The following is a 23812-nucleotide window of genomic DNA, read 5'->3' as shown; positions in this document are numbered from 1 at the left end:
AGAATACACTATCCGAGAATTTCCTTACGTGAGATAAAGATCGCATGTTCTTTGCAGAAAAAATTGGATGGCAGAACAAGTTAATGTTTTTATGAATCTAGAAAATACTAACTCACCAATGAGCATGTTTCAGTCAGATGATCTAGCATGTACCATTAGCGATACTCTGAAATATTGGGGAATCACAGATGTCAAGTGTATGAGATTTGATACGACCTCAGCAAATCACTGAATTCCTACGGAGCGTGTGTCCTTTTCCACCAAAAGTATAAAAAGAAATGCTGAAAATATTTTTTATTGATATGCAGGTATACAACCAACCTACATTGAAAAATGTAGGATTTGTTTCATCCACATTTATTGTCAACGAATCATCTATTTGGCGCTATAGAAATCAGAGAAGACACGAAAGGACCAAAAATCTGAAAAGTGAGTTTTCAGCTAACGTACCTTCGACAATACCATTTACAATTACAGATGTAGTCAAGTTTTCATCCGACCTCAGCAAATAAAGGAATTTATAGGAAACAAAAGCTTGAAAAAGAAATCCCGACAATATTTTTATTGATGGCCGGGTATATATAAGAATTATAACTATTCTTTACAAGTTTTTTCACAGAACAGATCAAAATGACAAGGTGTCCCCTAGAAAATAAAAAAAATCTACACTATCTTATTTGGGACCTCCCTACTGTATGCTTGTAATTGAAGGATAAAAATGGTAATTGGAGATGGAAATCGACGGGTTCAATCATGTTTAAGAAAATTAGGATACCTTTCACATAACCTCCTATATTTTTTATTAATATTCAAATATATTTTTTTGTGTCCAATAAATTGGGAATATGGTATTTTGGTTATGTTACAATGACGCGCAACTTTATGAAATTAAAACAGAATAATTATGTTTTTTTGTTAAAATTATCCCACCAACCGCGCCACATTTATTCCTGACTCCATTCCTGTATCCCCGCTCTGTAATCAATGGTGAATTGCGACGCCGCACGAAACGCGAAATTATTTCGCAGCATCTCTCACAGTACCGGCGAGGTGTGTCGCGCAAAACAACCCCTTGCTTTTAACGTCGGTTTTATCCCTTTTTCTTTCAACTTCACAAGAAGTGGGTTTCAAGTACATGTGCAAAGATGGGTTAAAAAAGAAGATTGGTAATAGGTCGGTTTTATGTGCTGGCGTTTGCTTTTTAAAAAGCAGGTAAGTATCACTTAATTATGAACTCTTTTGTCTTTTACGAGTTTGAATACATGTTGATTCTGAAACTATGCCATCTGTTATAGTTTATCGAATGTAAATCGTTTTCTTTAATTGAACTGAGTGAACTTCACTGATATTTGTGAGTAGTAGTGATGATTGTTGGATTTAATTTTGGATAAAAACAGAAATAAGTGAGATATAACTAGTTACGATTCTTATATTCTTATACCTCAGCTGAAAGTTATTATTTATTTATAAAAACGCAAGGAAATAATTTTTTACCAATAAAACTCTGTAAACTTAATATAAACAATATTTAAAATAATTGACAATGATAAATTTTGGCCACTTTTTTATAGTTGTTTGGGTCAAGTTCCCTCGTTTCAGACCGACAGTAATCCCTCAATATATTTTTATCCCAGAATCCCTTAAAAAATCTTATCCTACCTCTGTTCATCATTCATACCTCTTAAGTTGTCAGGGAAATTTGAGATTAGAAAATGAATCTTCAATGTCATATTCACTCCCATCTCTTAAAAACTGACCTCCAAGCAGCTTTTTAACTGGCACATAAATAACTTCAAACCCCACACTGGGAACCTTTTATCATTTTGTGTATCCGTGGGTCAAAAAATCTTCCCTCTTTTTTTCTTTTATAATATTCGTGTTTATCTCCTTCAAAAAGTTTAATGTGAAATAGGGTGATCCGAAGTTTTTGGAATCTACAAACAACCTACATTACTTACTATACTTTTTTCGAATAGACCATTATTTTTTAACATATTGGTGCTTTCTGCCTCCGCTATCCCACAAACAAAGGAAACAAGAGCATTTGGTAAATCAACCTTGTAAAAGCAATAACAAACCAACGACTTTGAGGTCGCTGCATACTGTCCATTGATGTTCTTCATACTTTATCAATTTTATCAATGCAGGTATACATTGATTCATATTTACTACATTACCCAATGGTGTAAATAGTTTTCTATTCCTGCTGTGCAATAAAAGAACTTTCAGACTGTACGTCACAGAATCAACGAATAAACGCCATCCTGATTCATTGCTTCAAAAAGTTCTGAGATGTAATTACATTAACAGCAATCCCTTTTAAAAATTCGAAAGCCATTCTTCTGGTTTAAAGTAACTTTCGTATCTGGTATCTATGAATTCTACTGTTGTAAGCGAGAGCCAAGAAGTGTTGTTTTTGATCTTGATATTTGTGAATCTCTAATGCGATTCTTTGATTCAATTCTTTAATTGTCCTCGAATGTCAAGTATGTTCTGGAAGGGATAAATCATCGGAATCATTAGAAATAGATTTAACTTCAATATCACTTCCATTGTCATCTTCACTTCATGCTCTTTCAGAAACGCACAAAATTAGAAAAATCTCACGACAGAGTTTTTTTCTGGAGTTGTCTGATCGGTTATCATCAGTAGGTGTATCTAGATCAGGTAATTGATATGACGTAACTAAGATGGACGACTGCGGGAACGTTCCAGACCCAAAAAGCGAGAGGTACGTGTATGGTGGTGCCAAAATATTTGGAAATTGTGCTCTTTTGAGTTTGCTGGCCACACGGGTACATTTTATGCAATCTCTAACATCACGAGAGTAGGGGAGACTGTTGTACCTTGAAACATTTTTTTGAAATTTCCACACAGAAAAAATTTAAATAATTATTGCAAAAATTTGGGCCTTTCAATTTGTGTCCATTTATATATAAAATTCGCAAATTAAATTTTAAAAACAGTCATGCATTGAGAGTGAGTAGCACAAACTTTGTATTGCTTACCTTGCGTTCTTGCATCTTGAATCGGACAGTAATAAAAATGATAAAATAACAGTTAGAAGATAAGTTCATTAAGAGCTTAAGAAATAATTGTAAAAACTCAAAAACAACACAAAGTTTCTTCTTTTATAAAAATTCTGCATTTAAATAATAGAAATCTTTTTTTTTTGACCAAATTCACACTCATAGATCTTCTACTTGGCCCAACGACCACAATTAATGTAGTGACTCATTTTTCACCACATTTATCAGCATTCGTTGAATTTCGGCAAAGTAGCCCTGTTTATCTGCACTATCTTCGTCATCTTTTGACACATAGGGAACGCTATTTTCACTTTTGGAAGTTTTATTTAATTATTTAGAATGGCGAAGCTTTTGGAGTTGAATTCTTTCCAAATTTAGGTCTTTCGTTACCGTTTTTATTTTTTTACTGTGGTTTCTTTTGATTTCATCCTTCTCTGGGGTGTCGGTTGCTATCATTGTTTTCCAGTCTTTCTACCTTCCTGTCTTTCTGTTTCGGGGGTTTCTGCATTTAGATTTTATGGTGTCAATAATAGCCTGATGGCCCAGCTCTTGAATCATCTGTTGTTTCTTCTTTTTCAAGGCTAAAGACTCTCTTTATCAGTAGTAGGAAGATTAAGCTGTAGTACGTTATTTTCCAAATAGCGATTCGTTACATGGGAACCCATGAAATCTTGATCTGAAAATATTTCGCTGTCCAGTGGATATATACCGGAAGTTCTAAAGCCACTTAAAATATTGCTGGGCGTGAAAGCTCGAGGAATAGCTGTTCTCAGAACCTCTGTTACTGAATAAATGTCAAACGTTTTCCCTCCATTACTAAACAACCAAGATTCTATACCTTGGGAGTAAAATGTTTTAAGAGTACAATATATAGTTAAATCAAGGGGCTGGAGCTTGTTTAATGTAGGGGTGGAAATGTTATCGAGGTGATTCCAGCATCCGAAGATTTTTCGACTGCTTCAATGGTCAAATGTGAATCGTGATTGTCCAAGAGTAATAAAACGCGTTTGTCCTTTGAACATTTGACAAATTCAATGGTCGAGGAATTTCAAGAACCGTTGTTCATTTGACCTGCAGCTTCGATTGTTCCGGGAGGTGCGCCAAATAGTATTATGTCTTTGAAAAAACTCTGGAGAATATCAGTATTGACGGAATATAGCTTCCAGTAGCATTGACTGCTTCTATCATACTCACAAGAGTTCTCGGCTGATGTTGAGGTTCCTAGTTGGATAATTTCTTTTGGTGCAACTATTTTCGACTGCGATTAGACTCGTTTCATCTAAATCCCAAATTCGGTTTGGAGGAATTGTTCCAAATCGGCTGTGAATATCTTTTATGTTGCCAAAAAATTTTTATACATTTTACACAACTTTATTAAAACTTGTCGATTTGCTTAGACTTGTTGACTCGGGTTTTCGAATTGATAAAGTGTTTTGATGCCTCTTTAAAAGCCGCTTATCCGCTCCTCACCAGCAATTTGCTCTACATTCCATGTAACTGGATATTTTTTTATTGGACAAATTAGCAAATAAAGCAAATTTAAAGTTAATTGTCTTTAAATGGTTTCAAGGTCCAAGATACACCAGTTTTCCCTACGATGCATGGTTATTTATGACTAGTGTTGTCAACATTGTTCGTCTTCGTGTCCGGTACTATTTTCCCACTCAACAACCCTTGACACATAGCAATAAATCAAGGGGGATTCTCAGGATTTTTTTCATCTTCTTCCGCTGTCACTTTCTTCGAGTTGGAACAGTCCACTCCGGTGTAGTTGGTCCACTACTGATCTTAACCTTGACGGCGATGCCACAGTCAACTCTCTCTTTTCTGCTTTTTCCACATTACTGAGTGATGTGTCAGTTTTCACAATAAACTGCCCAGTGGGGCTTTGTTGGCCAGAAATACTTCCACAACATAGAAAGTGAGTCTTGCAATTTAAAATGGGTCCGCTAGAATGTCGCTTCACGGCTTTAAGATTTCTTCTTTTTGCCAAGTACTCTATAAACAGAAATAGCGGAGAAAATTATGCAAAATATTTTCCCTATCCCCAAATTACACTCATATATCTTCCTAAACAAAACAGAGAAAAAAAAGATAGAAACTACATTCTTGATTATAGAAAAAAAGGCATTTAGCCACCAAGTCCATGTGTTGCCTGTACATCTTCCCACAGTAGTCATAAAGTAATATTGATTCCTCAAATTTATCACAGCACAACTTATTTTTAACTGAGAAGGACGAGAAAGGACACAAAACGTAACGATCCATAATTGCAATTACAGTAAAAACACAAACTCGGTCCTCGGGGCCTCGCGCCACGATCTTCTACCACTTCCTCTGCTCCCTTGCTTCGCACTGCTTGGAGTATAAACAACAATGGAATGATGCGCTGACCTCGGTGCAGAGTGAGCGACACACCGCATATATCACGAAAGATAGCAAAGCAGCAAACATGTAGTAACAGTTGTCTCGCGATTTTAAAACGTATTTGTAAGCTCTTCAGCTCTGGGAGATCAAATTGCTTACGTAGGCCTCTCTCACACACTATCTCTCTTTTCTCCCCACTTATACACTTTTTTTGTGTCAGTGAACATTCAACGGCCCCAGCGTATCCTCAAGACATTTTTTTAGGCATCATGATAATATAATGTTATTTATGGTTTTCTCAAAAAATAATGACAGCATTAGACATAAATACTCATGCGACGTACTCTCATGTTGTTAGAGGATGCATAAGACTCCAACTGCAGAAGACCAGAAACAAAAATGTACACGTTTGGTCAGAAAACTTGAAAAAGCACAATTTTCAAAGATTAATTCTTCTAAATGTTCTTGATTCTAGGTATCTTCTGTTTTTTTGATAGTTTTAAAAAGAAAGATAAATTTTGACGTTTAGAAACCTAACATTAAGAATATTTAGATGTATTAATATACTATACACGTACCTGTCGCTTTCCGGGTCGGGAATATCCCTATAGTCGTTCATATTGGGTTTATAATGTCAACTACCTGATCAAAAAACATCTACTGATGATAATCGATCAGAAGTGATTGTCTATCGAAATCCAGTTTTGACGCAAAAAAGTTTATGATTTTCTGAAAGAGCATGAAAATATGAACTAATATTTGCGATTAGACCATTTTTAGTCGAATTTTTCAAGGAAAAATTAGACTATTACGGTAGGCATTACTAGAAGAAAAATGGGGGGCACATCCTGAACACGATTATGATGGTTTTTAGAATGTCTGTAGTTTATATATACATCTATATATCTGTTTAAGCTACAATTCTTATTTTCGTCTCTCGAGCAATTGCTATGGGTCCGATTTGGATCAAAATTAGCATACATGGCTTCTTTGGCGGCGGATTGATGTTATTAGAGTTTGGTTGAAAACAAATGAATATTTCGAGGGGTCTCAGTGCAAAAAAGTGGTTTTTGACCTTTGCTCACTTCTGCAGGTCAAACGAAAAGCGACTGAAAAATGAATGTAGGTTCAATTAGTTGCGAGATGATTTCCTGTCTAAGGTCGAAACTTTTCATCTCCGTCTCTCTCCATTTTATGGTCATTTTTTGGCCAGAAAAAGTTTAACTAGAGGGTTCGAACTTCGAATGCAAGTAGGGGTGATGTTGGAGACTTGTCTTTCTCAAGTTCAAAGTTTTCTTCTTCAGTTCTTCTAGCACAAATCGCCCGAAATCATTTTGATCGTTGTAATTGTTGAACTGTACCACCTCCTATTTAATGAATAATACGAGTATGATAGTTGCTAGGGTGATTTTTTTTACTTCCAATTTTCGAAATTTTTTGTCATTATGACAAGTTTTTCTTTGTTGTCAATTTGAATTGAACAAGAGGGTTCGAGACACCGGGTCTATTGAAATTATGAATTTTCATTTGAAAGAGAGTTAACTTGTGAAATGAAAAGTTATTGAGGAATAGCAAATTTTCCATATAAAGAAATAAGATTGAGAATTGATATCATTTCCAAGAAATTCATTTTATGGAAAGATTTGTTTGTGTATTAGTTAAATTCTTCATTCGACGAAAAATTCGACTTTCGTGATGGAGCTCACGGCTTTTTTTTCAGCTTTTAGTGGTTTTTTACCTGAAGTTCCTAGTCTATAACAAGTTGATAGACTTTTAGAAAGAGAAATTTGAGAAACTCTGATATTATTTGTTTATACATCCCGAGGAGCTCGAGAACGTACTTCTCTCATTCTAAACAAAAACATGTTTTGGAGAACCTATTAAATCGTCTCGAAATAATATAATTTCAACTTCTTTTCAGATAATTCAAACAACTTTCGGAGTCATTTATGAAGAAATATAATTGCAATCGATTTTGATAGAGAATTCGTAATGACTACGACTCTCCCGATTTTTACAGCAATTTATTCAACAAAGCAAGAGGATGCTACAATTACAGTTCCAGGTAAGTTTCCATTATATCGGTTTATGTTAGAAAGACGGCCATTAGCGTGATCAACATGGAGTTGAAGCTATCGATTTTCTGATTAAAATTTTTGAATAAAACTCTGAAACGAACAAAGTGCCTTCGAATAAACTGCTATAAATTACTCAGGGCATGTTTGTTAAAATGCAGAGTTCGTAAAAATAACATACATGATGTGAATATTTAACTTCATTAGGACATTCTGGTCTCATTTTCATTCATGCAAAAAGAACGCTAGTTATAAAATATTCATTATATGACAAAGTAGGTATCTGAAGTAATGGGAAAGAATTTGTGGAAATGTGGAACATGTTTCTTCTGTAAGCCTTTTCTGAACTGAAAAAATACGTGTCTTAATATGTCAGTGTACATGTATAGAATATAATAATTCAGTCAAAGTCATATTATGAGAAAAATAGCTCCCATATATTTTTATGAAAGTTTATGACATATACAAATTATTATCTAACAAATATAAGGTAATTAATTTGTATTATCAAACGGACTTTAAAAATTTAATCACGAATATATTATTAGACCAGGTAAAAGCCTTTAAAAAAAATGAAGAGTGAAAAAAATAATAGGATGAAACCTATTGGAAAAGAAGACCATGATAAAAATGGAAGCAAAAATAATTTAAGGGTTATCTGAGGTCGGCAAGGGGGGGGTGAGATCTTAGGGGTGAAAATCGGTTTATCTTGATTTCCGGCAAAACTACAAGTCCTATACACGGCGATTCATTAAGAACGTCCAATCTCTGAACTGCAGATTCTAGTCCTCAAAATATGATGATTCTGCTCAACATGCCTTATGCAAATATTGCTAGTTTCCGAGATACGGGGTGTTCTTGTCTATGCACGTCCCAAAACACGTTTCCATCACTATTATAGTATTTGTGAAGTAGCGGTTTGAACCGAAAATTACGTTTTTTCACGATGAAAAACTTTTTTTTAAAAACAAATAACAACTTCATTGATACAATATTAACTGAACAAAAGTTATCTAAAAATCTACGTCAAAATCTACACCAAAAATCTTATTCTAAATCTAAAATACAAGTATATATAATAAAATAAATGCTGAGTTTAAAATTGATTATTTTATAAAAGTTTAACAGTTTTTCTGTGACGAAAAACAGGAGCAGCGTATCAAACTCAAATTTCTCGTTAAATTGAAAAAAAAAACTCCGACTTCGTGTTATAAATGTTGCAAGAGGCCTTTCCGGACAATTCTCTATCTCGTGCGCGTGGTTTTGAGTAGTAAAAATGTTTTAGTGAGTGCCGAGAAAGTACTAAAGATGACCAGCGCCCAGATCTCCCTGTGACTGTTTTAACTCCGGAAACGGTGACCAAAATCAACCAAATTGTGCGTACTTATCGTCGAATGAGCATCCGGATGATTGCCGAAGCTGTAAACGATGATAGAGAAACAGTTAGATAAATTTTTCGCGAGGAATTATTATGTGACACAAATATTCTAATTTGCTTGGTTTGACATTATTATTGATCTCATATATTTTTGTAGCACGGAATTTGTAATCATATCCATAATATCACATCTCAAAAGCTTCCAGTTTCTTCCATGAATCGTCTCCATTTAATCAGTGCAGCTACGTATTTTCGTCGCTATCGGTAAATAATAGCTTGTAATGACATTATTCATTGCTTCAGCCTTCTCCATGCCAATTTTTTTGTCCACAGAGTGATTCCCTTGACAATTTATATTTGTGCCTAGATATTTGTAGTTTCCTTTTTCTATTTGTTGTTACTCCACTTACCTTAAAGTTAAAAACCCACTTCAACCACCATTTTGCTGGCCATACTCTCCTACGTGCCTAATCAGCGTCTATAGAGTTCCGAGAGTATCTCAGAATATACTTCTGTCATCTGTATGTCTTATATTGCTTAATCTTTTACTGCTATAAATCAATTTTGAGCAGGGGTTACTCCAACCAACGGTTATATTTAATTTTCTGAACTTTTTTCTAGATCTCCCATAAGTTATAATAATTATTATAAGAGCTTTACTTTTTAAAAAAAAATTCATCCTCATATTGGATAAGTGGAAACACTCATGATGTTTGTCTGAGGTCTGGCTACTAAAAAGTTTGAATTTAAATTTTGATTTTCGTAATAATTTTCCATGTTTTCACCATTTCTCTTTGAAAATTGGAAATTTTACGTTTTTTAGCACGAGGAATCATAATTTGCACTCTAATTTAACATTGCTAATAGAGGGCGCTAGTTACACTTGTTTATGTTAATTAAATCAAATTAAATTTTTTTTTGGCTAAACTTACAACTAAAAACGTAGAAAAATAGTAAAAAGCTTTGAGTTCTACGAAAAAAGTTATTGTTCTTTGATTCGTGTAACTCAATCAGTTATCGAGTTATTTGCTTATAAAAAGTTTGTAAACAAAAACAAAAAATTTCAAAGCAAATGCTCAAAATGCCCACCATTTACTTCAATACACTTTATGATCCGTTTTCATAAAGATCTCTTAATATCAAATAATCCTTGTCTATTATTTTTAATTACATCCGCGGCTTCTTCTATTTTTCGTCGTAGTTGTGGAAGAAAAGTAATTTTTCCTTTGTAAACTAATGCCTTTATTTGCGACCAAATTGCAAAAATCCAAAGGATTTGAATCAGGCCCTCTTGGTGGCCAAACAAATTCACTTCCACGATCAATCCATCGATGCGGAAATTGTTCGTTTAAGTATTGACGATCTTGTAAAGAAAGAATAATTTGGTGGTGCTCCGTCGTGCAAAAACCACATACTTATTTTGTCTTAAAGCGAGAGGTATATCCTCTAGTAATTCGTGTAAATGTTCTTGAAGAAAATCTAAATAAAGAGGTCAATTAAATTGGTTGGCAGTTCGAAAGGACCTATTAAATACCCACATATTACACCACACCAAATGTTAACTTTAAACTCGCGCTGAAAATGTGTTTCCCTCATAGAATATGGATTTTCAGAATCCCACAAATGATTATTTTTATAATTAAACTAGTAGACCCGGCCACGAGCTGCTGTGGTTGAGTGATTTGATTTGAAATAATTCTAATGACAATACAATTGCTCTCTCTTCTGTTTGTTAAATGATATTATACTGGCATCGAGTTGTTACACGTTCGTCACAATTGCCCATAAAATAGATCTGCAGAAATTTTGGATCTTCATTTGACATTGGCATCAATGATCCATGAAGGCTCTAAACTACCTCCCTGCCAATTTTCAGCTAAATCGGTTCAGCCGTTCTTGAGTTATAAGTGGAGTAACTAACACGATTTTCTTTTATATATATATAGATATTCCTCGTCTGGTAAATGTTGTCTCATCAGTAAAAAGAATTGCATCCAGAAAATCTGGGTTAACATTTTGTTTATCTTGTAAGAAATGGGCAAATTGTAGTCGCTTAGGTAAATCTTGAGGTAATAAAGTCTGAACAGGAGTGTAATGATATGGATGCAATTTTTCTCTCTTCAGTATTCTAAAAATAGATGATTGGTTTATACCTGTTTGCAGACTTAATCGGCGACTACTGATATCTAGATTCTCGGTAACACAAATTAAAATTTCATCTTCTTCATCGGCAGTGATTTTTTTTGTAGCACCGTGCTCAGTTTTAGAGCGTAAAAACCCCGTTTCACCCAAGCGGTTGTAAAGATTTCGGTACAGTTTGTAATTGGCTTAATTCACAAATGTGATTTTGATATTAAGACATCTTTACAAAAACAGATCATGAAGTAAAGTTTTTCATTTTTGTTTACAAATTTGTTATTGTTACATATTTAGGTGATGATAAAATTTTTTTATGAAAAAATTAAAATTTATTTTTAGAAGCAAATAACTCGATAACTGATTGAGTTACACGAATCAAAGAAGAGTAACTTTTTTTTTAAATTTAACGCTTTTTAATATTTCTCCATTATTTTAGTTGTGAGTTTAGTCCAAAACAGTTTACTTTGATTTAATTAACACAAACAAGTGTAACTAGCGCCCTCTATTAGCAATGTTAAATAAGGATGCAAATTATGATTCCTTATGCAAAAAAACGTAAAATTGCCAATTTTCAAAGAGAAATTGTGAAAACATAAAAAATTATTGCGAAAATCTAAATTTAAATTTAAATTCTGAACACCCCGTATTTCGGAAACTAGCAATATTTGCATAAGGCATATTTAGCAGAATCATCATATTTTGAGGACTAGAATCTGCAGTTCAGAGATTGGACATTCTTAATAAATCAACCTGTATAAAAAAGCCAAATAGCAAGTTGTAGGTAATCAGAAGATCTACAACTTTTGTATTCTCACTTTTTTCACGTAACTCCTAAATTTATGAGAAAAATTCAAAAAGATTCAAGATTTTCCCTTTTAATTTTTATCTTTTACAAACAATTTTTTTTTTCACGAAATTTAATGAAAACTTATCTTTTTATATTTCAAATATACTCTAATTCATTCGAATTGGAATATTTATTTTTTCACGTTGTTTTGACATAATATCGAAAAAATACTCTAATTTTCGAACGAAAATTCTCCCGTCAAAACATCAGCCACTTTTAATTAATTTAAGTCGGTGAGATTTTAAATCGTTAAAATCTCTACTTTTTGATGGTGTAAAAACCATGGTAGACTTTCTCTGAAAAGGCAAAAAAAAAGAAAAAAATTCGCATCGTAAAATTTATTTATGTACAATTTCTAGATTTTTATTAAAATTTTACACTCCAATTAGTTATGTTTATGTAATATGGAATATCACGTTTTTCTTGTAATAATAGGAAGAAAATTCAATGAATAATAAAAAATTTATTAAAATGATTAAAAAAAATTTCGAATGTGTTTTTTTGTCTTATTTTTTGCCTTTTTTGAGAAAATTTATCATGATAAAGGTAATATTTTTTCACAACAAGAGGAAGTAGAGATTTCAATGGATAAAAATCTCATCGACTTAAGAATTTAAAAAAGCTGATATTTTGACGGGAGAAATTTCGTTCCAAAATTAGGGTGCTTTTACAATATTATGTCAAAAGAATGTAAAGAAATAAATATTTCAATTCAAATGAAGTACCGTATATTTGAAACATAAAAAGGTAGCTTCCAACACAATTTCGCGAAAAAAAATGTTTTTTCTAAAAGATAAACATTACAAATGAAAAACTTGATTTTTTGATTTTTTACATGAATTTTGAGATAATGTGAAAAAAGTATGGATATAAAAGTTCTTAGATTATTATTACCCACATCTTTGCTATTTGAATTTTTTTCCATAAGACTTGAAGTTTTGCCGGAAATCAAGATTTTTTTACTATTTTTCATCTTTAAAAACTCACCCCTTTTCCCTTCTCGACGTTAGATCGCCCGTAAATGTTTATTCTTCTATTTTTATCACATTCTCCTCCTTTTCCAATGGATTTCAACCTACTATTATTTTTTCTGGTTTCAAAAATTAACGATCCCAACAAATTTTATCACAACTTCAAGGAGAAAAAATAAACACGTGGAAATTATTTCCAGAATCTTAGGCTTACCACTAGAGTGCGTACTCGTAAAAATTACATGAAAAAAGCAATTTTTTTTGAAGTTTATCCAATTAAGTGGCACATTATATACGATAATCGAATTATTCAATAAATTCTGTGCAATTTCCATTTCACAATTTAACTCCTCAAATAAGAGGTGAGGGAGAGTGTGAATCTTATTACAAAAAAATGCCTGGGAGTCCGGTTCTCCGTAGCCAATGTTTCTAAACTTGATGTTGTTTTGGAGAACTTCTGTCCAGTAATATACAGGGTGTTTCTAAATTCATACGACATAATTCAGGATTGCTTGTTTGAAATTAAGACATGACAAATTACCTTAGTCCACCCCTTTCCGACGTATAACCCTTAATTCAGTAAAGCTAGAAACTTGAAATTCTTTAATTTCAAGACACCCCCATAGAACCAACCAGGGTTTTTTTCCAATATTTCTGTAACATTATACAGGGGTGAAACTTAATTCATATCAAAATGCATGTCGATTTCTTTTTTTTTGCCACAAGATATCTTGATAAATGTGTAAACTGCTAGAATTTCTCTGCAAATTTCTTTTAGGCTGGTTTACCCAAATGGAAATTAAAAATTTATATTGGATGGAAGTTCTCACATTGGCCTACCTGCAGTAATTTAAACTGTTATAATAATTTAATTAATAATGCTAGTTACCGTTATCTAAATGTAAAGCAGATATTTCTAGTAATGGGGACAACTCATTAAATAAGTCATGTAACAAATCTAACAATTAAAAACTAAAATAATTAAACTATATAATTAGTGGTGCCCTAGGTGTTAAAACCGTCGTTCATAATTTTCTATGAATGAAACCAGTCGCTGGCAACTAAATGGGATAGCAGTTCCAATTTATGCCATTTAAATACTTCGTATTGCCTGGTGGGTAGTGGGTCTACACTGTGTCCCATTTTGTTTGAGACTGCTCAGATATTTTTAGAGATATGGATATGCGGTTTTCGCAACCCTGTTTCACTTTTTTGTAGAACTTTTAATTTTATAAACAAAAATATTCCAACGACTTTTGTCCCTAAAACACAAAGAGAAATCAAAAATTTTCGCTTTTGGTGATGCTCTTATTCCTTGTGTGTTTAAAATAGGAAAATGAACAGCTTATAATAGATATTTTGATAAAGTCAGTGGTGTATTTAACCTTCCATTAGGCGCGCGGATATTTCTAACGTATTTGGTCGCGTTGTATCTAGCAGATACATATATTAAATAAATTTTTTTTGTTATTATTTTTAATATATTAATACAGCAAATTTTATATGAATACTTCTTTTCTCCGCTTTCAACTTAACATTTTTTCAAGTAAGAAAATACTTTTACTTGGTCCAGGTGTTGCCTCTTGAACTTCTTGTTGTGCTTCCAAGGTTTTGTAATTTTTGAGCAAGTCTTTGGTTTGTCGTGGAAGAAGTTTTATTTGGGCCCTCACTTTTAGTTGTTCGTCTAGCAAGGCTAGTTCTAATTTTTTCAAATATTCTCTTCTTGTGACGTATTTTTGTTTCCAAGAAATATCACTCGCGAGTTGATTCCAGCTACGTTCAGTAAATGGTAAAAAATTACCATAGGCCACCTCTTAGTTGATCTAGCAACATTATAAGTAGCCCAAAGCTTGTCGACCACATCAACGCCGGATTTTGTGTTGTTATAAAATGATATTATTTCTGGCTTTTTTGAATTATCTTCTTCCACTTCGTTCGACGCCACATGCAAACTGAAAATAAGGACTACGGTTTTTCCTTTTTTCGGGACATATGAAACTAACGTTTCATTTTTTGTATATCCAAATATACTGTCAAATACTTGACGCCCTTTTGGTAAGACGAAGCTAGCTGGAAGTTCTGTTTTATTCTTCCGAACTTTCCCCACGTACTACAGCTTCTTTTCTTCTAACTTTCTCACCAGCTCTACACTTGTGAACCAATTGTCTGCGGTAATATTTCTACCCGATTGAAAAATTGGTTCAGACAATCTCATTACTACGTCCCTCTGGCTGTTACCCACAATAGATTTCCATATTCGAAGTATAGTGCAGTTTGGCGTCACACAAACAGAAAATTTTGATACCATATTTGTTTGGTTTCGACGGTATGTACTGTCGAAATGCACATCGATCACGATATGCTGGCAGCATTTCATCTATGGTCACGTTTGGTCAAGATGATAATGTTTTTCGCAGTTTTCAATGAAATTACTGAAGAGATTCCTAACAGCTGCTAACTTGTCAAATTCACGTCTTACTTCTCTTGTAGACCGATCATCAAATCTTAGACATCTGAGTAGAAATCTGGAGCGCTTTTCAGACATTGCTATTTTGAAAAGATCAATTCCTAGCCCGTCAGATGCCCAAAAATCTTTCAAATTGCGGTGACCTCCTCGAAATACACCTGCTAGGTATAACAGGCCAAACAATGCTCTTATTTCCATCAAGTTTGTGGGACGACAATTTCTTTCACGGTTGAATTTGGCTTTTATATTTTCTCTATATAGATTTGTGGAATCAATTATCATGGCTAGCATATTACTAAAAAATAGATTCCAGCAATTTAATTCAGTTTCGGCGTTTATGGCTGTTTGACCAATTACACTAGGTAACTTCATCATAATATTATGAGGGTGGGCTCGAGTTACTCTTGGTACAATTTTACTCCATCGTGTTCCGTCTTTGCCTACAATGACCATTTCAATGTAACAAAATACAAGTCCATAAAATAGCTCCAGCTTACCCAAAAAAAATTACTGTTTTTTTGGTTTCCACTGTCATCGTTTCCATCGTCATCGTTTCCATCGGCATCGTTTTCATCGTCATCGCTTACTTCAAATTCATGATCAGTCTCGGAATCAACTGATCTTGTCTCGACGTGGTCTTCTGTTTCAGATTTATCAGAGTCATCCACATCTTGTAAATTTTTGTCCTCGGAAAAAGCAAGACTAGTAAGTTCTTCAATATCTTCTGGTTTTGAAAAGTCGGAAATTTTTGTACTCATGTTTTAATTTGACACTCGCACAAGCACTTTTAGAATACAAATAAACACTTAAAAACAATAAAATTTACGTTTGACTAAATACAAAACGTCGAAATGAACGAGAACTTATCCCAACTAAATCTGAAGATAAACTGACGCTTTTGGAAAGGCCTCGAGATACATCTGCCAAGAACTACTACATATCTCAATTTTCTAGAGCTGTTACATAAATAAATATTTAGCAAAAAGTTAGCCATGTATCTCGTAGATACACGCGCGACTAATGGAAGGTTAAAAAAAATTTTAGTGCAATGTTTTTAAGATTGGTCACAAACTTGAATTTTTTAAATGTAAAAATTTTGTTTTTTGCATACATTGATGTATGTTTATATAGAAGGTCATGAATTCTTTCGAACATACATAAAAGTTGAAAATGCCAAAAAATGTATTTTAGAACGGGCAGAAAAATTGGGCATCACTTTATAATTTTAGCATAAAATTAGGTCTACCACTATGGTCCTGAATCAAAAGAAGAGGCTAAGAAATAGTTTTTTTTCCAATGCGAGTTAGGGCCCATAAATCGCGCAAGAAGGTGAATTACACAAGTACATAAGTAAAACAATTAACGCAATGAGTACGGATTGTTAAAATCACTGTTAAAAATCATTGTTAAGAAAAAATTTATCACTAGAATTGACTATTTATTGTTCTAACATTTGAAAAATTCATGCGAGAAAATGATTCTTATCAAAATTTCGGGGCGAAGTTCAAAAAGTACAACAACATTAACACGAATTCCATTGTAGATATAGAATAATTAAACCTTTTTCAAATAATAAAATCGTGTTTTTATATTGAATTATAAAACTTATCGAACAAACATGTTCAAGAATAGATTAGATTAGTAGAAATATAAATGAGTGACCAGAAAAATTTCTCAAGGTATAATCTAAAATAAATCATAATTCTTGCAATTATGGCAGTAAAGTTTGGAGCACCCTCAATCGAATGTACCGGGTGTCTCAATAAGAATGGCTCTCGGCCATATCTCGGGAACCGTTTATAGTACAGCTTCAGGAAAAAAAATGACTTCGAGAAAAACCTGGAAAGTATTTACAGAGTTGTAGGTCTACCGCTAGAGGGCGTAATTAAATACCAAAAATTATAAAATGAATAATTTACACAATTTGCCTAATTAAGATGCATTCAAACTATGATTATCGTATTCTTCATGAAATTCAGCGTATATTTGATTTTACAAGTTTTAGTCTATCTCTTCAAATAAGAGGTGGGGGGAAGAGGGAACTTTATTATGAAAAAACGCCCGTAAGTCCAGTTCTACTTAACCTATCCATGCAAACTTAGTCTTTTTGAAGAGAGCTCCTTTCTATTAATGTAAGAATTATAATTTCGAAGCAACCTAATGAGTAACGTATACGCTAGAGGGCGCCATTTATTTATTTTTTTAAATCTAGCTATCCTTGAAAAATGTTGAATGGAAACATGCAGTTTTAAGTGAGGAATATAAAAGTAGACCAAATTTGCAACAGAATAGCAGAAATCACATGTCTATATCTTTTTCGTATTCCGAGATATCTTAAGAAATGTGTAAATTTCAAGCATTTTCCTTTAAACATAAATTAGTCCGGTTTGACTGAACGGATGTTAACATTTTTTGACTCCTTAAAATTCTATTTTCTTGTTCTATTAATAATAATTCCAATTATTATGTCAATATTACTTAAGCTGTCACCGGGAAACTGCGTTATGGAAGTTAAAATGGAAATATAACTTAAGGTACCTCGCGAGTGAGACCTCGCAGTCTCAATTTCTGCTCTCGAAATACTCTGAATGACATTTCGTATTCTCTCGATCATGTTATCTCTAGTAGTGGGTCTAATTGCACAAACAAGGTCTTTAATCCGGCCCTAGAGATAGAAATCTAAGACGGTTAAGTCTGGGGACCTGGCTGGCCAAAAAAATAGGCCTCCACGTCCTATCCACCTATCAGGGTAAGCATTGTCTAAAAATTCTCCAACTTGTCTGAAGAAATGCGCTTGACACCCATCTCATACATTCAAAGTAAACGGCTATCATATCAAATGCTTCTTCGTTTGTAAGAATCATCTTAGATATAACTTTTAAATAAATTTTGTATCGAATTTAATACACACAAATCGCAATGACACGTGAATGAACAAATTACTAGGTATATTAATTTTACACAAGACATATTTTGTTTTTTTAATGGCCCACTACTTGTTTTTATATATTTCCATTTTAACTTCAATAACGCAGTTTCCCGGTGACAGCATAAGTAATATTGACACAATAATTGGAGCTATTATTAATAGAACAAGGAAAGACAATTTTGAGGAGTCAAAAAATGTTAAAATCCGTTCAGCCAAACCGTAATAATCTATGTTTAAAGGAAAAGGCTTAAAATTTACTTATATCTTAAGATATCAACATGCGGTTTTTGCTATTCTGTTGCTAATTTGATCTAATTTTATATTCCTTAATTAAAACTGCATGTTTCCATTTAACATTTTTCAAGGATAGCTAGATTTAAAAAAATAAATAAATAGCGCCCTCTAGCGTATACGTTACTCATTAGGTTGCTTCGAAATTATAATTCTTACATTAGTAGAAAGGAGCTCTCTTCAAAAAGACTAAGTTTGCATAGATAGGTTAAGTAGAACTGGACTTACGGGTGTTTTTTCATAATAAAGTTTCCGCTTCCCCCCACTTCTAATTTGAAGAGATAGACTATAACTTGTGAAATCAAATATACGCTGAATTTCATGAAGAATACGATAATCATAGTTTAAATGGATCTTAATTAGGCAAATTTTGTAAATTATTCATTTTATAATTTTTGGTATTTAATTACGCCCTCTAGCGGTAGACCTACAACTCTGTAAATACTTTCCAGGTTTTTATCGAAGTCACTTTTGTTATAATTTTTTTTCCCGAAGCTGTACTATAAACGGTTCCTGAGATATGGCCGAGAGCCATTCTTATTGGGACACCCGGTACGCACAATGATGAGTGAAGGTGTTATCCATGAATAACTAACTAACTAACTAACTTTTTCCATGACGGAAAAATAAACATCTAAGAAGAATTACGAAGTAGATGATATCTGTAATGGGTGCTAATTTCAATAAATTTTCTCAATATCCCAGCATTCCTTGAACAGTTTTGCATTTCTCGTTTACATCGTTGCTCGATGGGTACAGAAATTCTATGGCATGAGGTTAAATCGGTTCACCAACCCAGCGAAGGAAGTTTTGTCAAATGAAGTCAATGAGGAAGGTGTTGATTGCCGTCTTTTGTCTCCGCTCCTGACGCGCTCTAAGAACAGAAAAGCTTGTGCGTGAATTCAAATGGTATGCATTTCAAAATCCTTCTCATACTTGGATCTGTTTTTTTCTGAATGTAATCTGTACATTGCTGTGAATTGTCTTAGAGAACGATGAGGTACTGGAAAGATCTCGTGATACATTGGTTGGTCATCGACACATGAAATTCTTGATACACCGAGTGCTTCATTAATGTAATTTGGAGGTTACTTAATGAATTTCCGGTATTATAATCCACTTTACTTGATTAGAAAAATATGTTTGGGTGTTGATTGTTTTTGTTAATTCAGTTGTTGAATTTTTCTTAAAATATTCCTATTGCTCTATTTAATTCTATGATTTTAGGAATTTCAACGAAGATACCTGGAAATGGTTCATCCAATCCTCATATTACTTTGGTACCGCCTGCGTTTATTTATAATCGAACGCAAAAGTCAATTACGGAACTACTCTATAATGGAACTGGATATTACCTTGAAGATGAAGATGAAACAGGTAATTTTCGTTATATCATATAATGTTATATTTGCGATTTGGAATCAATGTGTCGAAAGCAGAATAAAACTTGATTAAAATACCAGTAGTTGTTATTATATATCTAACAAAAAATTTATTTTAGTTCGGAAAAATTTTATATCTGGTTTTGGTTCATAGTACTTTGCTGCTAGGGTTCCCCTCATTAACAACCAACCAAATCATTTACTCATAACACCTGCATTTTCGTGGAAAAATTTAAAAGCTTGCCGATGAAATGTTTCTTAAAGCAGTATCAACTTTTTAATGTACGAGGATTTATTGAAAAATTCTAACCTAACCAAACAAAATTTCAATGTCAAAATATTTTATTACTCAATATATTCTCTTCTTAATTGGAAGCATTTATCACAGCGAACCAGTAACGTCTCTAAACCTTTCAAAAAAATGTTTCTTCTTACTCTGCAAAGCAGACCTCCACAGCTTTTATTACCTCCTCGTTGGAAGAAAATTCACGACCTTTTAAACTTTTTTTCAATTGAGAAAAGAGATGACAGTCAAACGTAGCCAAATCTGGCAAATAAGGGGGATGTTCTAGTAATTCAAACTCTAAATCACGAATTTCTTGCATGGCAACATGAGATTTGTGTGCAGGGGCGTTGTCCTGCAAAAACAAAGCACCTTTGGATAACTTTCTGCGTCTTTTCTCTTTAATTTTTTCCAATGTGATAATGTCGAATTGAAATCTCCAGTTATTTTTCTACCCTTATCCAAAAAATCAATCATGATTACTCCATGACAATTCCAAAAAACTGAAGCAAGAACTTTTCCAGCAGGTTTTTAGACACAAAACTTCTTAGGTCTTGGAAAACCAGAGTTTCACCATTCCATCGATTGTCGCTTTGTTTCTGGATCGTAGAAATGTACCGGAGTCTCATCGATAGTAATAATTCGGCTTAAGAAGTCTGCATCGTTCTCAAATCAAGCACAGATCGAACGCGATGCTTCTACTCTTGCACGCTTTTGGTCAACATTCAAACATTTGGGTATCCATTTTACAGCAATGTTTCTCATGTCCAAATTGAAGTAAATTATATGATAAATTGCATCGATATTTTCGGAGACTAACACAGAAACTGGCCTTTCCGATCGGTCATCATCTTCAGTGGAAAATTTACCTCTTTTGAAGCTTGCAGTTCAATTTTCATGGTCGCATACAAAGGACATTGATCACCAAGGGTATTAAGCATATCTTCGTAAATCTGCTTATCTCTTAACCCTTTTAAATCCAGGTACTTAATGATCGCTCGATACTCCAATTTTTCTATTTTCACAATTTCGGTGAACATTTTTTTTCTTTTAATTTATTGCGTAGCTCTGGTTTATTTTTTTGACATCAAACTTTACACTGACACTTCTAATAAGTTATTGTTCGTTGTTATGGTAACGCTAACTAGATATCAATTCATCCTAGACTATATTGTATGCAGATTGCATGTTCTGATATAATATGAGCACTAACGCTCAAAAGTTTTTGCCAATCGATTTTGATATTTATATTTCTAATTATATTTGATTATAAAAATATTTGATTTCACGATGTAACCCCCTTTTGCTTTTATTATTTCGGTGCAAAGTTCTGGAATTCTATGTAACAATTTAAATATATAATCGTCGTCTGTTCGGTTCCGGTTCAGGATATTTTGACGCTTTGTAGTGGAAGTAGGATTCTGACTTTCCTGTCAAAATCGTCCCTCGACAATTTAATCAGGTTGAGGTCGGGCCACTGTGACGACCAAATCATCACTTTCGATACATTACTTTTTCCTTATTCTTTCAAATACTCTTTGCACAGCTTCAAGGAACGCTTGGGATCGGTGTCAAGCTACAAGATAAATTTACTGTGGATCAGGCGTTCACCAGAACGTAGTACATTTTTCTACACCAATTTTATAGCCTTCTTTTGTAAAAATCCCTTCAATTTTTACCAGGTCTCCAGTCGCTGAACCTCTGTTTTGTTTTACAGTCGGGATTACCCATTGACCTAGCATCCGTTTATCCTTTGACTTGCGCACAAACACCCTTCTCTTAGCCTCTCCTCTTGAGCCCATTGCAAATTCTAAATTTTATATTGACGCCTTAAAAGAGATTTCTTCACTGCTACTCTTCCATAGGAGCTTCTCTCGATCTATTTTTCAAAAAAGTACTCAAAGACAAATTCCTAGATTCTTCGATCTGAGCTACAGTCTCTGAGCCAGTGACTCGTCGATTACGTTTACTGATTAATACAATACATTTTTTATCGCTACTAGTGGAAGCATATTTTTTTTACGTTGTAGTCCACGGTACATCGAAGTATTTTTAATTCGGCGAAAATGATACGGTTAGTTTTGCCTAGACTAAGATACTTGGGCTAAATGCACGAGTTTCAACGGATAGTTCCTTGGTTCCCATTTTAAAACTTACAAGTCTAAATTTGCGAGAACGAAATTAATTCGTATACGAACTTCACAAGCAAATGTCTTGATTCAACAAGTTCAGATCACCACACGTTTTTGCGTCTAGCAGGGCTAACTGGTACTAAATTACAATTGTAAACACCGAAGAAATAATCATGCACAGTTAAAGAATAATGAATAAATCGGACCTACAAGTTTTAACTTGTCGCACTCACCGAAAAAATATGTGTTCGTATTAAGTAAACAAGTATTATTTTGAAATTTAATGAAAGCAAATATGGGGTGGGCGGCAACTCGGTGTTACGTATTATTATTATTATTGTATTTAAAAATCATCGTTTCTCTGACAATTTTTTGATCTCTAGAATTCCATTAACATAACATATGCCAGACATCTATTTTAGTTTCATCAACATGTGCTATATTTGAGAAGATTGAATATCAGTACAGAAATTTTAATGAATTTTGTATAATCAAATTAAAAATTAATCAGAATATTTTGTTAAATTGAAAAAGTCCACACGAGAAAAGTGCTTAGATATAAGTCGGTAAATCAAATTTTCGCTGACGGAAAAAAATAATTAATAATGAGATATAACATTGTCTGTCGTATTCGCAAAAATGAGCTCATTTAACAATATATGTGGTGTGGAAAACTACTTCTAATGACTCCAACTCTTATCCAATAATTCATCAATCTATGATGTAAAGAATGGAAAGAAAAGGATCACCGAAAAATATTTTCAGATTACATGTCTACATACATGATAATTATTCACTAATGAGTATGTTAGGTTATATTTAAAGTGAAATATATTTGTTTCGGAATTTAGATCTACTTATTTGTTCACATTCGACTAATTGTGGTGTGAAATCTGGAGTATGATTTAATGCTGACATTAGTGGTTCATTTTGAAAAGATACGCAATCCTCTTTAGCACAATAGTAAATAAATAAACGCGGATCTCGCAATTGAGATTAAACAGATGGGGCACAGCGAAAATGTGGAAATAGTCCCAGTTATTATGTTCGCAACCGGCGTCGTGCGCAAGTATATTATGTGAACCGAGCCTAATCCTTTTGATACTTTGTATCCGGGATAGGTAAATAATACCGACTCTAAACTGAGTAGTGCATAAGCATAATAATAATAATAATAATGCTTTTGTGAGCGTTCGTTTGTATCCATAGGCCAAAGGCACACAATTTCAAAAAAACTAGTTTTGGAATGGAGGAAATTTCAAATTGTAGGAATATTTATTTTTGCAAACCTTCTATCTTCAGAGGTTTCATTAGACCACGATTGTTGTTTCACTTCCTCAGTGTTAATCCATTTTAATCGCATCTCTGACTTAATAAACTAATTACAAGACCAATATAAAGAGCTCCCAGCAGCTCTACAATTAAGAAGAAGTTCTATAAGGCTGGCAACTAAGTACTTACGCTTTTAACTGATAGAGAGCCTTGTTCTATTTTTGGAATAACTTGTACTTGTGCTGTACTT

General features: G+C 33.4%; 1 protein-coding gene across 1 annotated transcript in view; it reads left to right on the top strand.

Moving 5' to 3' along the window:
* The first annotated feature begins 1036 nt into the window (after positions 1–1036).
* The window catches only part of LOC130441134 (uncharacterized), a 156253-nt gene continuing 133477 nt past the window's right edge, over positions 1037–23812 (top strand). Inside the window, exons 1-3 of the mRNA XM_056774682.1 lie at positions 1037–1212; positions 7318–7461; positions 19721–19870. Of these exons, the coding sequence (XP_056630660.1) occupies positions 7389–7461; positions 19721–19870 (223 nt within the window). The 5' untranslated portion in view covers positions 1037–1212; positions 7318–7388. The remainder of the gene's footprint in view (positions 1213–7317; positions 7462–19720; positions 19871–23812) is intronic.

Source organism: Diorhabda sublineata, chromosome 3 (genome assembly GCF_026230105.1).
Source record: "Diorhabda sublineata isolate icDioSubl1.1 chromosome 3, icDioSubl1.1, whole genome shotgun sequence".
In the NCBI taxonomy this organism is placed as follows: Eukaryota; Metazoa; Arthropoda; class Insecta; order Coleoptera; family Chrysomelidae; genus Diorhabda; species Diorhabda sublineata.
This window is presented reverse-complemented; position numbering and strand designations above follow the sequence as displayed.